Raw genomic sequence first — 14,291 nt, 5'->3', positions numbered from 1 at the left:
ATGATGTGGATGTTGCTAAAACTGTTGCACTAGAAACAACGATGATATAAACTCCATATTTAATTGCAATGTTAAAATTTTGATTTGTGATAAAATTGTGTTTTTTTTTGTAGCACAACAAAATGTTTTGTTATTGATTAAAATGATCTAACCCCTATTACAGAGTAGGTCTATGGCAATTATTTATCTTTCAGTTTGAACAAAATAAGTTATTATTTATTTTATATATTTTATGTCATTATTGTATTGTATATGTTATTATAATTAATTTCTGGAACGCACTAAATACATACTGCGACGCTCTACTCCAGAAACTCTACTATTGAATTATATATACATTACTGTACTTTCAGTCTTCAGTCAGATTAATGTGATTGTAACCAACATAACGTTTTGTGAACTTATTTTTAGTGCTTTAGAACAGGTTCAGCCCCTGAGAGTCCATATACAACATATACAACCAGCCATGAATTAAGAGCCGTACATTAGAATCTAAAGGCTTGAGATGAAGAAAGAAACATATACTCGAACAGTTAGCGCCGCCATTAGCTGGAAAAGAGCGTTGCACTTTCGTACGAAAAGATCAAAACGGGGTCCGGTACCGGCACAGCTGAAGAAATCTCGCCAACCAGTCATCTGCAAGATCTAAAACAACTCATCTGAGCAACAATCGTGGGCTACATTTCCAGACCCCCTTAAACACACTTGCTCACAGACCCCAACACTGTCAATAAACAAACAGATAAATGGGAAAAAACGCGCATTTTTTGTGCCTGTATTTACTTACACCAGTGCTTTTAAAATAGTTCATTATAGGCTTGCATTTTAAAATAACTTACCTATAATCTTTTCTGTGCTTATTTACAGCACAGTACGTTAAACGGTTGTATATGTGCACCATAATAAAGGGAGCACTAAAGCGCAGTCGCACAAATTCTGAAAGAGAAGTAGAAGCCAAATTAGAAAGTAAAGAAAAAGGCCTTTTATATGTCTCTTTATAAAACTATCTTACGTCAGGTAAGAAGAGACTGTGGAATGAGAAAAAGAGAGAGAGACCAAGAGAAAGAGAATGAGAGAGAGAGAATCCTTCCAGAGTAAGTGGAGAACTAGCCATAACGTTGATTTAAATATTAGCCAGATGACCATAATAAGTCAAGGTCATAAAATATCAGTGTCACTGTGTTAGAGCTGGAGCGCTGGAGCCGGATTTTATGATCTGCAAATTACAATGTGCTGCGCCGCAGTAAAGTGTTTTAAAGGTGAAGAGGAGGATGGGCTTATGCGCCGAGCGAAATGCGGCGATGGTGCTGCCTCCAGACGGACACGGAAAGGACCCACTTCCCTCACAGTGCTGCGCGTGTGGAGCTCGCTTTGGAATAGTGGAACAAAAACCGTACGAGACGCGGAGTGGAAGGGAACGGATATGTTGAAATGCGCGCGCTACCGTCGGAGGAATACGGGAGAACGGAGCTAGACGCGGTGAAGGTAGGAGCAGGCATTGGGCACTAATTTTCTCTCGCTTCGGATGGCAGCAGGCTTGGCAGTGAGTTTGCACGGTGGTACAGTGATTTATTATAGGCTGTTTATTATACAAATTGATGAATAGTACTTTTTCTGGAGAGTCCCTATGATCCAAACATCGCTATGTTATTTCCTTTGTAATTATGCACTTTTGAACTTTGGACTATAACAAGCTTTGGTTAGTGTTTTTTTTATATATCTGGGCATGTCTGTAGTGGAATAAGCATTTCTGGGCGCGCAACAAAGACAGTCATTGGATTATATTCAGCGCACTATTGTTCGATTTTACAGTGTATGTGTTTGGAATGGTGAGAAGCTGTTGTTGTATGGGCAGTGTCCAGCCTTTTGGCCACATATGAAACGATCTCCAGCTATACCTGGAGTCCTATTTTTGTCGACGGTGATTTTGGGTGGACTTTGTTTTTTTTTTTTTTTCAGAACTCATGCACTGGATAGCCTCTCACGTTCAGCTGATGCGTGGTTTAGGTAGTTTCATGTTGTTGGGATTGACTTCCTGCCTCGGCAACAAGAAACTGCCTTGATTACGTCAGTTCGCCTTCATCAAGGGCGTCCATTTCCGCCAAATTATCCCCCAGTCTCCGCAAATGGCATTGTAAATGAACCACCGTCGCCTCTGTTAACTGCAGAGCCCCCACCTGTTCCCTTCCCATCTCCGCTGGTTTTATGCGTCACTAAAAGTTTTCTATAGTCTTCGGTGGGTGAATTGCGGCTGTAAACCCGCACGGGGGCTGGAAAGCACAGTCTTGCTCTCAGCTTGATATTTGAGGAACACAGGCCTTGGGAGAGCTTATGGAGAAAGGATTGATAGGGGACTATTTAGGATGACTGCAGCACCGCAACAAGGCCTAGTCTGCAGGTGCGGAAAATTTGGGCATCAACTATTCTTTATTTTCCTGAAATGTTATACAAGCTTTGGTCGGTTTGATTGTTCTATGTCTTGTGTTTGAGCACACTACAATGATCGCCATTATGTGTTCAGAAAGACAATGTTTTGATGAAAAAATACATCGTTGTAATAACCATTCAGTGAAACCTTTCAGCATTTAGCGACTCGTTTTGAATCGTTATAAAATGCGACTGCCGCAAATTAATTTTGATACGTTTTTGCTTGTAAAGCTCCCTTGATTCTATTTTTTCTTTAAAGCGTATGTTACAATTACCTTCACAAAGAGAATTGATCGTGTCTGTGATTAACTAGTCCTTTATCACTGATCATGAATGCTGATTTATACTGAATGAATTCTGATTCATATTTAAATATTTTTATTATTTAAGGACACTTTGGCTGATCATCACCTGAAACTAAAGTTTTCCAGTAAAAAGAATACACGACCAAATCGAATTATTCATGTACACTTTCATTTGCAAGCCGCCAATAAAATATATATTTTTAAATTTTGTACGTGAAATATTCATAGTTCTGCCTCAACATAACGGCTCTTAAGTGCATTTAATGTTAGAGAATTACTGGAAAAACATTTGTTTGTATTCATTGTTTTACAATCCTGCCTTGCTGGATATTTCTGACCGCAGCCTAATTTTTACTGAACTTATTGCAAAAAAATAAAGGATTTTCCCTGTTGGCCAATTTTGAAAAACTGGAATAATCCTTCAACACATTCCAGCGTTTCAGGTTTGCTCTCCACATTTCCAAATAGACTTACTAATTATGCTCCACCGAAGCAATTCCCACGTCTAATTCAACACATTATACAACCTTGCGGCAGAATTCCGGTCAAACGAACTGCTTTGGAACAAAAAACGAGACTCTTTCAACATGTTTCTCAATGTGTGATATTTGTCAAACTCCACGTACAATAAACAACATCCTAAAGCCTGCGATTATGAGCATTCCTAGCATGTTCTTCTGCGGACATTATGATGAGCAAACCGTTTAAAATCGTTTGGAGTCTTTAAAAGAAGAAAAATAGAGATTTGTAAAGATATAATACCTTGCAACTGAAACTGTTCAGTTTATTTTCTTTTATCTCTTCTGCACAGCATTCGCTCTGCATCTCAGGCCCAAGACACGCCCTTTTTATGGTGAAAATAAAACCCCAAAACCTCTAAAAGTAGAAGGACAAATATTGCGTCTGTATGCTGTACGTTACTGCCTGTACAGATGCGTTTGTTTTCTTCGTTTTCTTTTTGGCTTCCAGACAGGTAGCATGCGCCTATGTCAACAGCTAACAGGGAAGCTCTGTGTTGTCTAAATATGACGCTGAATGTTGACTGAAATCACTGTATCCCTAAGAAGAAGTATATTTTGTCAGTCACAATTCTTGTAGTACAGTATGACCATTCGAACACGACGTATATAAAATACTGGACCAAAAAAAACTGTCTGTCGCAGTGGTACTTACGTCATAGTCTAGACCACTTTTCAGCCAAATGCAACTTCAAAGCTGATCTTCTGCACTTCTGCAAAATCAGCTTTTTTGGCAGTAAAAATTCTCGTAATAGGTCAGGGATGTTCCGAGTCAGAGATGAGGATCAATGACTCATATTTAAGTCTTCATTTATCAAGTGATAATGTGTTTTCTCTTCTGGTTAGCGGGGTAAGAAATCATGCGTGCATTCCGCTCAAAATTCACTTTTCTCGGATGTAAAACATGGTTCACATCAGCTCCGGAAGGAAGACATAAAATCGCTGCTTTGAGATTTCACCTCTGATGTGCTTCGAAACTGAGGCTTCATGTGCTTCATTTTGTTTGAAGATCTTCGATTTTTTTTTTAAATATCTTCAAAAAATTTTCATTTTCATTCACATCTTCGTTTCTCTTAATGCACAGGTACTGATGTCTGATGTGACTTTTAAAGCAAAATTATTGCAACCTGACTTTAATGAAAAGATAGATAGATAGAGAGAGAGAGAGAGAGAGAGACAGATAGACAATGTCACACTAGCGCAGTTAATGCTGTCTTTATTTAAAATACACATGAAACAAAATCCATTCCATCAGGCAATAGTTCCACGCAGTGATCCATTCTATCATTGATAGTTCATATGGATCTTTATCTTGTGCACTGAAAATTAATATAATTTATCTACTGCTACATCATATTTTCACATATATTTTACATTAGCATTGAAGCATGCGGCTGTCATAGACTATCGCACTTAGGCATATTGATTGATACTGATATTGATCCTTCATTTTTACTTTGATTGAGGAGCGATGTTATCAATACATGGACTAATAGCATGAGTAGAGTTTCTTGTGTGGGAGTTTTATTGATCATATCTAGCGGTGCTCCGGCTGAAAATCAGATATTGTTCAAAGAACTTCTAAATCTGTGCTTGCATTAATAATGGATAAAAATATGATGAAACACAATGGCCTACGACTGCACTGTGTTGCTTTACACCACCTTTGGAAAAAGATCAGAGAAGACCATTGGCAATACTAAGTGAAGTTCAAATAATGAGCGCAATTTTGTGATAAAGCCCAACACTGATTTGCTGATCGGTGTCGTATAGCAGAAAACAAACAAAAAGGTTTAACACATATAGACACTAAAAACATAGACAAATGTTTAGTCTATAAATAGTAGCAGTTTAAAAACATAGAACGAGACTCTTTCAACGCGTAAATGAAACATATATACTAAAAACCTAGAAAAAACGTTTACTTTATACATTAGTTATATTAACAGTGTTGGAAAAAGTAAATTACCTGACATATTTGTAGCTGAACACAGGACACCGTTGACCAAAAGTACTGATACAGGGCCAGCACCCCTAATTACAGTCGTATACAATTTTGTTTTGTTGAAACATAGAACATGAAATGTGTTACAACTTCTGCGCAGCCCACATTTTATGTTTTACTTTTTTCCCATAGTTTTATTCCAGCACATCAACTGCATTCCTGTATTAAAATGTGTAGAATGTGTGTACCTATTCAACAAAACATGTAATTTTGTACACAGCTTCATATTAAACGCAAGATTTAGACTTGAGCTGAGGGCTTTATCTTGCCCTGCAAAAAATATGTAACTTGGCTGCTTTAACAATTAAGTTCACTGAACTTCTGATAGCAAGTTCAAAGAATGGTAATTCGTGTTTGTCGGATTTAAATTCAGTAAAATCTCAATTTCAAGACAATCAGCCTAACTAAGCTTTTAAATTAGAACGTCGAATCTTTTTTTAATAATGTGGGATGCGAACAGCCAAATAAAAATAGGTCTGCAGTAGGCATTTACTCATAAAATTGTTAAGCCACAATATGCCTAAAACAGCACAATTCGAACACAGTGACAACTTACATCTTATTTATTTATTTATTTATTTATTGTGGTAGTCTGACAGTATTTAAACCCAATATCACTAAGAAAAAGGTGCAACATCAAGCATAAAAACATCACTGTTCAGTGTTGATGGTAGGTCTAAGGTGATATCAGCTGATTAAATGTAAAACATAACGTCGTTATGAATGTGTAGTGTCTAATTATTTTCGTTACAGTTCTTATTACATTAGCGCAAGCCTGTATGTTTACATATTTTCGAAGCAGAAGTATCTTTAATACGGGATTGATAGTCATTGTGATCAAAAAGCAGTTGATAACATAGATGATGGGCTTGTTTTGTTCATTTCTAGGCCACATAGAAACTTGTTATGGCGAATGGTGGCGTCGAAACCTCTAATTACAACTTAAAATGTGCTTATAATGTTCTCTTCGCCAGTCCTCACATGAATCATCACTTTCCTTCGAGTCAATCAACAACAGTAGTCGGTTGTATAAAACTGCACTTGTGTGATTTGTAAACCGACAAAGAGGGTAACTGAGCAAAAAAAATCTCTAAATAACAGCCTATACATGATAAGACTAGTGGAGGCAATTTCATTTACAATTTACGTAAATTTTAGATTTTGGAAAACATTTTTGTTAAAACTGTAAAGTATAACATTCTTACTGCGTCAATCTAACAACAGAAAAAATGATATATTTTGTGCACTAGATGTAAACTTTGATCTTGAAAGCTAAGAGCAAATCTTTACTGTCATGATTGAACACAAAGAGTCTTTGGGAAATGATGACTGAACGTATTGAACCATTTGTGTAAGAACACTGGGCCTCATTCACCAACAGTTCTTCAGATGAAATTTCTTCTTAAAACCCACTTATGCAGTTTTTCTGAAGATTCTTACATTTACTAATGTTTTCTGATTTTTTTCTGATTTTGAATATTGGTGAAATAATGGTGAATATTTGAAGAGGTGGTAAATGAGGTCTATCGTTCTCATGAACACATTGGATTTTAGGACAATAAGAGCAAGTGCAGCTCTTACACCTTACAGCTTAGATGAAGAACAGCTTTGATATCACCCGTGCAAAGACCACAGAAGTGCAACCGGTAGACACTGGCTAATTGTCATAAAGATTTTACTGTAATTTATTTTATTGAAAAAAATCGGCGATATAGACTGAAAGCACGGCGGTATCTCGCGTGCGGCGGTTTCCTCCCGCCTAACAGTGTTTGGGTGACAATGACTGTTAATCAGGCAGTCGGCTACCGCAGTGCGGAGCTGGCTCTGTTTCCAGACGCTCCTCACGTACATCACAGTGGAAGTTCATTTTCACACCGCTACCTAATAATTCTCTAAATGAATTCTCTCCGCTGCGCAATTGGAGTGAATAAAATATGCAATATGTTAATATTAAACCTGCAGATATTTTCTGGTGAGATTACTTTTCCTATCTTGTTCATTTGAGAGTGGAATCACAGTAAGCAACCAGGGCCGAGTTTCCCAAAAGCATCAGTCTTGTCGATGATTATCTGAATCATAATTGGGAAAAAATACCGATGGCATATACACCTTGTTTGTTTGTTTGTTTGTTTGTTTGTTGAACGCTGGTTCCCCCTTAGCAGGTTATGAGCTGATAATTTCAACGTTTGTTTCATGCTAATAAACGTAAAACATTAACCCCTTAAATGGCAATGGCTAATCCAAAGTTTTATTTCACACTTCTATGAACTAAGAATAGCTCAATCAGTTTGCATTAAATTCCCTGTAGTTACTGAATAATAGGCCTTAGTATGTAATAAGCCTGAGATTGTGAGCGCTTAAACCTACATGATTCTCCTAACAAGCTAACAAGATATTCTAGGAAATCTGGAGGAATGACGTGGCGCGTTCTGCTGTCCTCTGATGCATGCATTTGTGTATCCTGTGTGGTGATTTTGTCGTGCTGGTTGTGATTTTAACGACATGTTTAAGAACAATCAAACGAGAGCTCTCGTAAAACTTTATTGAGAGGCATAGCGTCATGAATGACCTCCGTGCACGCTTTTCAATGGGGTATGCTACTTTCCTCAGCCTTTGAAGTACTGTTTTAAGCTTTCTTTGCCAGGTATCTGCCACACGAGCTTCAAATAGTGTGGTTCATACCATGCATTTTATTCATGGCGAGATTCATTATCCTGCCATTGAATTCGTGGTATGATTCAATCAGTTCAGTTCATCTATTTACTTCATTACACGCGTTTGGATTCTTCGGTTGACATTTTAATAACAAATTAAGCCAAAAATGTCAGCAGAGGCAGATGACGCCAAGAAATAGCGCCTGAGTAAAACGGCCAACGTACCTTCTGCTTTAGCAAAGGCTCGAGCGACTCTCTGTTGATCAAAACAAACAGAATGGCGACAGAGCTGGTCATTTGATCGGTCAGTAATTGGAATTCAAGCGCATATCAGCAGATCACAACGTGAGGACCGTTATTATCCAAAGCGAATTGGCGCATTAATCGACGCTGTAATTTTTTGGAGTAAATACAATCACGTGTCCACCGCCAGCCAATGGCAGCCAGGAGCCCCCGGGAGAAATAATTACCTGCCTTGATTGTACTATGAGAACATCAAAAGTACACATCTGCACTCCATAAAAATCTGATACATTTTAAGGAGACCAGAGACGTCGCCATGTCGGCCACGGGTCCTATAAGCAATTATTACGTGGATTCTTTGATAAATCACGAAACCGAGGACGTACTGGCGGCGCGGTTTTCAGCGCCGGAGATGCTTCACCCCGGCTCGCGTCCGTCGCCCCTCGTTGCAGAGTGCTCAGATTTTCCTTCGTGCAGCTTTGCACCAAAAACCACCGTCTTCACCTCGTCCTGGGGACCCGTGCATTCCCAGTCATCAGTGGTATACCATCCCTACGCCCACCAGCCACATTTAGGCGCAGAACCGAGGTACGTGCGCTCGTGGATTGAGCCAATCTCAGGGGCTGTGTCTTTCCCAGGCTACCCGAGCAACAGCAGACACTATGGACTCAAGTCTGATGGTCTCCCAGAGCTCAGAGCCGGCGAATGCATTGCCGCTAACGGACGCGCCTACTCGGACTATTGTTATAGCCCGTCTGAGGATCCAAGAGAAAAGACTCTACAGTCTATCAACTCTTCTCTGGACTCGGATGCGCTGTTCTCCGACAAGCTTAAGGAGGATAAACCCGAGTTAGATCCAAGTAAGTTAGCCCCCAGTTTACTTCTGTTGTGGTGGCAATAACCGCTTTTCTAGAAACTGTTTGAAAAATCTCACTCGGCTCTGTCTCCTTTGAACGAGAACGTTTCTTCCTGTCTGAGACCATTTTGGAGCAAACGCCAATGGCTTTAAGGTTGTAAAAAGACAGGAGCCATAAAGCGGCTATAAAATGAACAATCTCGGGAAACAGTCCTGAGGTTCAGCAGTGGATCCGAGAAAGTGAGAGTTCACATTTGGTGAATTTGTTCAAATTCCACATCTAATGTTTAAATGTGTGCAAGCGATTAATTAAAATGTGTTATGTTTAAGCATTAGCTCTGAATTAAAATAAATAAATAAAATAATAAAAAAACAGAAATAACTACCAGTTTAATTGTTGTGTTAATATGTATTAGTAAACAACAGACTTATGCAAACCTAACATTCAGCAATCAATCAAAGCAGTTACATTAAAGTATAGATTGCGACAAAGAGCTTAATGTTTAAATTAAGTGTTACATTAGAAAAGTAGAAAGTAGCAAGGCTTGACCAAGACTGGTGGACACACGAAACTGAAGGCTTTTAAAGTGCTTTTATGAGCCAATAAAACCAATGGACATAGTCACTTTTTATGACAAGGTCTTTTTAAGCAGTGGAAATAGGCCTACTGCTGCTAATGAAACATTCGCCCACGATTCCTTTTGATTGTAAATACGTAAACGCAAAAATGTGTACTGCACAGCCAGCAGGACTGTAATGAAGGAACTGGCACTCAAGCTTACGTAGGGATATGCACACTGTAAAAAAAAATAAATAAATACATAAATTTGGCGTAAAAAGTGGTAAAAACGGGTTTTTATTCAGTGTAAATACTTTGAATGAAACAATGCAGAATGCATTGCAGAACAAATAGGTTAAATGAGGAATTGCTGCATTTTACCTAAGTTTACAACCGCAAAACAAATTCGTATCAATTTGTTCCACATTTTACATCTACAGAGGGACGAAATAAGAAAAAGGAAAAAAATAAATAATAATTGTAACTCAGATTCCATTCTTTTTATTTTTTTTACAGATAACCCAGTGGCCAATTGGATACATGCGCGGTCAACGAGAAAGAAACGCTGCCCCTACACTAAATACCAAACTCTAGAACTGGAAAAAGAGTTTTTATTCAACATGTACCTTACAAGGGACCGCCGGTACGAAGTGGCGCGCGTCCTAAATCTGACAGAGCGACAGGTCAAAATTTGGTTTCAAAATCGACGCATGAAAATGAAGAAAATGAATAAAGAGAAGGGTGAAAGCAACGAGTAGTGAACGCGCTGTAGCCACGGATCTGGAGGCGCTTCATCAGCAACTGGACATGAAGGCCATCTGAACCTCTTTTTGGTGGAAGCGTGCTGCTTAGGCCTAGACACCCACCATCCACCCTAACACTTCGGCGCGGACACTAACTCTATAATCTCGTGGTATAGTGAGCTTGGAGTCTGTACATAGCCTGTTGCTCTTTTTTTTCATATTGTACAGTTGAAGAAGTGTAACCAGTGAGAATTTCTCTGTGGACGACCGACTAGCTAGAGTTACATGTAGCCTACACACGTCGCTATTTAAAGAACTGTATTTTTCTAGGTGTTGTATCTTTCATGCTATACATTGTCAATATTTTGTACGAGAAAAAAAAAAACTGAAAATCTCTAAAGAAACCTTAAATAATAGAACTGCTTTTGTCTCTTTGGTAATATATTTTTAAACTATACACTGAATGTTATTTTTGCCATTCAGGCTGGACATTTTCTTGGCTTAGCGGTTAGTATATAAGATATCCAGAATATAAGAAATGTGTAGTGCAATGTTAAAAAATAATTCAAAATTCAGATTCAGCAGAGTGCACAATGTACACCCTTTATTTGCTTGTCATGGCACCACAGATGGTGACCTATTGCGTGTTGACGTGAAAGGAATCGTGCCATTTCCGATAGCCTATAGAGATTAGACGCTGTAGAACGATCTTTATTAAAAGCAGCTGTGATTTTGTTTAACATCCCTTTCTTCCTGATCATGTCCAGGCTGGTTCTAGGCCCACTGAACAGGCTGCAAATTCTCTGTGCCTTCATTTTATATTGCATCATTATTGTTTAGGAATAGAATCGCTAAAAATCAGTTTTTGAATGTAGAGGAAAGAGGCGTTTTGTTCAACTTCTTTCAGCTGATAGGCCTTTTTATGGACTTGTGTTATTTTTAGTATGGATTTAGTTTTTCAGTAATGACCATACAAAACAAGGGATGCGGCTGGATTAGCGTTTATATATACGCACCAAACATAAGATCAAATTTTGACGCAAAAATGGGAAATATATTTATTAGACGTGAACAAAAATAAATTATTTAACACTAAATGCTGTAAGAGTATTTTATGGTGAGGACACCCACTAATTAAACCATCTCTGAGTAGCAATGTTGCACAGCGCAATATCTGGACAAATGTTACTTCTTTCTTCTTTTCGTTTGGGAGCAAAGCGTCAATTAGGCCTGGGGTTCCAGCGACAAACTCGTTCGCTTTTTTTTTTTTGAAGGTGCCACAAAACAATGCTGACAGGATGCAAAGGGCTTTTAGAGTGCAATCCTGGACATTTCCGTTGCGGGGATCAGAGCAATGCAGGTTTACAACCCCGAAAGTATTCGAACAAAGCGAGCCTGGAGAACTGGCTAGACGTCTGGGCTAAATTACTTTATTGTTTTTATTGGGGGCAACTCCTGCGCTGCTTACAAAAGGGGTTATTACACTTGTTTTTTGGTCTAGGGGTCCACTACAAACGCGTCTGTCCTTTCGTCTTATCACACCCACGCCACCGGTCAATGGAAAAGGGGGTTGCGAAGCCCTTGAAAGGCCTGAATCCCAATCCAGTCTGCCCAAAACACAGTCGCCCTCTAAGAGTCCATATTATTGTTTTTTATATACAACACATCTCAAAGCCATTTGAATAAATACAGTTTTAGGTCTCAATTAAAACAAAACAAAAATATTTTTCTTGCCAATCCGTTTCATCTGACATTTCATACATATGCTACTATAATTTACAAAACGTTTGTAAAGTAGATCGTACGAACTGTTTCGACGACAACAGCTTTCTTTTTATACCATATATGTGTTTTAGCCTGCTATTATTTGCTCATATTGGGCTAGAATACACTATATTCAATAATATGCTCTTTTCAGCATAATATATATATATATATATATATATATATATATATATATATATATATATATATACTAGTATATGCATTAGTAATAATATAGAACATCATTTATGTAGCAGCTTAATGTGCTTTACAGACAAGTAATACGTTTAATTAAAAGTGATAAATAAATTCAAGGTAGGTACAAATTAAAATAAAGTGAGACATTGGTATGGTGGGCTTTTGCTCCACTAACTTCTTAAAGGAAAAAAAAAAAACTTCTGGAAGTCAGCCAGAATTGCAACTGACTGTTAGACACGATCATTTGCATTTGCAAGCTGTCCAAATTGTTTGGAATTCACGGAGCAAATCACGCTGTTCTAGTGAATACGTGTTTCTCATCCTAAACACAGAAAGAGAAAAACTTAAAACCTAGAAGTAGTTAACATGTAGTGGAATATTTCCGTAGTTGACAATGAGGACATTATCTAAAAGTATGGTAAACATTTTACAATTACTGATGTTGCCTAATGTAAACATCTGGGTGACTTTTAATGATGAGCACGTTGAGAAATAACTTCCTTTACAAGATATGCAAACTTCAAGCCTTAGTAGTTGCTCACGTCAGCATAAAACAAGTTTTTTTACGAGACGTCTAAATGGCTCGTCAATAAAACCGTTTCAACATTGCCTTTCCTCCAAGAGAAATAGGACGTTGTTGTGAAAATGGGCTGGTAAATGAAATGAACGCTAGAGGTCGCTGACTTTCCACCGTTGGCGTGTTACTCGTCTCAAAAGACCAGACAGAGAAGCTGAAATGCTAGCTCACTAGCCAGAGGTCATTGTTGGTCCGGCTGTTAGCTGAACCCGAGCATACAAGAACAGAAATGGTGCGGTTTTTATGTTCTGGCTCTAAAGCTGTACCATAATGTAATGAAAAAAGACTGTTCAAATCTGAGGCTAAATGTAAATTGCACGTACAAGAAGATGAATGATCCAGATGCACTTCACATACATCTGTGAGCTTTGCTCAAGTGAAAACATAAGTAACAGAAAGGCTGAATCACTTGCTCTTTTTTTAACTTAATACTATTTCAATTATGCACAGATACTTGATACACTTATTACACTCTTTAAAAAGATGGTTGGTCAAGGGTTCTTTAGTAAAGACAATGGTTCTACATTGAACCATTATGTTATGACCCCCTTTTTACTGTCCACACACAGTTTACATCTACCAGGGCTCTAGTCTAGGGTAATGAGAGAGTAACATAAAACAAATAGACCAGCACACCAATTTAATGCTTGAGAGAATAGTTTGTGTTATTAATTAAGGCAAATAGTCACAGGGTTTTAGACTTCAGGATGAGCTGAAGCCAAAATAACAAACAAAAAACCTCTAAAGCCACCACCCATGACACTACCTTGACTCATCCAAAAGAAAAACTCCAATTTAATTTGATTTGTATGTTTAAACGGTTCTTTGCATTGTGAAATGTGTTGTACATGGTTCTATATAGCACCATTTTGAAATTTGTTCTGTATAGCACCAAAAAGGGTGCTATATAGAACCTTTTTTTAAAAAAAAAGTGTCTGTATAAAACCATATCACCATGCAAAGAACCACTCAAGCATTAAAGTTGTCTTTACTGAAGAACCCTTGATGAACTGTCTCTTTTGAGGGTGTACATAAATATACTGATGGGTTACACTTTCTCCTTCTGTCTTTCTGTCACTTAACTGACAACAACAATAACAACAAAAATGAGAAAAAGAACACACAAAGCTTCTATACAAAAAGAGAGTTTTTTATTTGCATTAATTCAGCAACTGATGAAAATACGTGCACGTTTGTATCAGTCAAACATATAAACTAATATGTAGTGTCTATGTGTAATGCAAATTATACAAGATACAAATAATAGCTTTTGACCTTATAGTTAGTCTGGCAATATGAATGTCCATATCACACATCATTTTTGAGTAATGTTATTTGTAGGCACATATCTACAACCTGATAACACATAAGCATTGAGCTACATGGTTTCTGACAAAACAATAAAGCAATGCTTAACTATTTATAGTATATAATGTTTAATG

At 37.8% G+C, this 14,291-nt stretch overlaps 2 protein-coding genes across 2 annotated transcripts in view; both read left to right on the top strand.

Moving 5' to 3' along the window:
* The first annotated feature begins 1,193 nt into the window (after positions 1-1,193).
* Positions 1,194-14,291, top strand: part of hoxc6b (homeobox C6b) — a 30,579-nt gene continuing 17,481 nt past the window's right edge. The window contains exon 1 of the mRNA XM_036559035.1: positions 1,194-1,485. Coding sequence (XP_036414928.1) covers positions 1,432-1,485 — 54 coding nt within the window. The 5' untranslated portion in view covers positions 1,194-1,431. The remainder of the gene's footprint in view (positions 1,486-14,291) is intronic.
* LOC118799290 (homeobox protein Hox-C9a-like) lies at positions 8,445-11,273 on the top strand. The gene is made up of 2 exons (XM_036559036.1): positions 8,445-9,012; positions 10,084-11,273. Exons 1-2 carry the CDS (start codon positions 8,469-8,471, stop codon positions 10,323-10,325), a joined length of 786 nt encoding a protein of 261 aa, XP_036414929.1. The 5' UTR covers positions 8,445-8,468; the 3' UTR covers positions 10,326-11,273.

Source organism: Colossoma macropomum, unplaced genomic scaffold (genome assembly GCF_904425465.1).
Source record: "Colossoma macropomum unplaced genomic scaffold, Colossoma_macropomum, whole genome shotgun sequence".
Classification (NCBI taxonomy): domain Eukaryota; kingdom Metazoa; phylum Chordata; class Actinopteri; order Characiformes; family Serrasalmidae; genus Colossoma; species Colossoma macropomum.
This window is presented reverse-complemented; position numbering and strand designations above follow the sequence as displayed.

Coding starts and splice junctions, on each gene's coding strand:
- LOC118799290 (XM_036559036.1), top strand. CDS start 8,469: ATGTCGGCCACGGGTCCTATAAGCAATTATTACGTGGATTCTTTGATA. Junction 9,013..10,083: donor TAAACCCGAGTTAGATCCAA/GTAAGTTAGCCC, acceptor TTTTTTTTACAG/ATAACCCAGTGGCCAATTGG.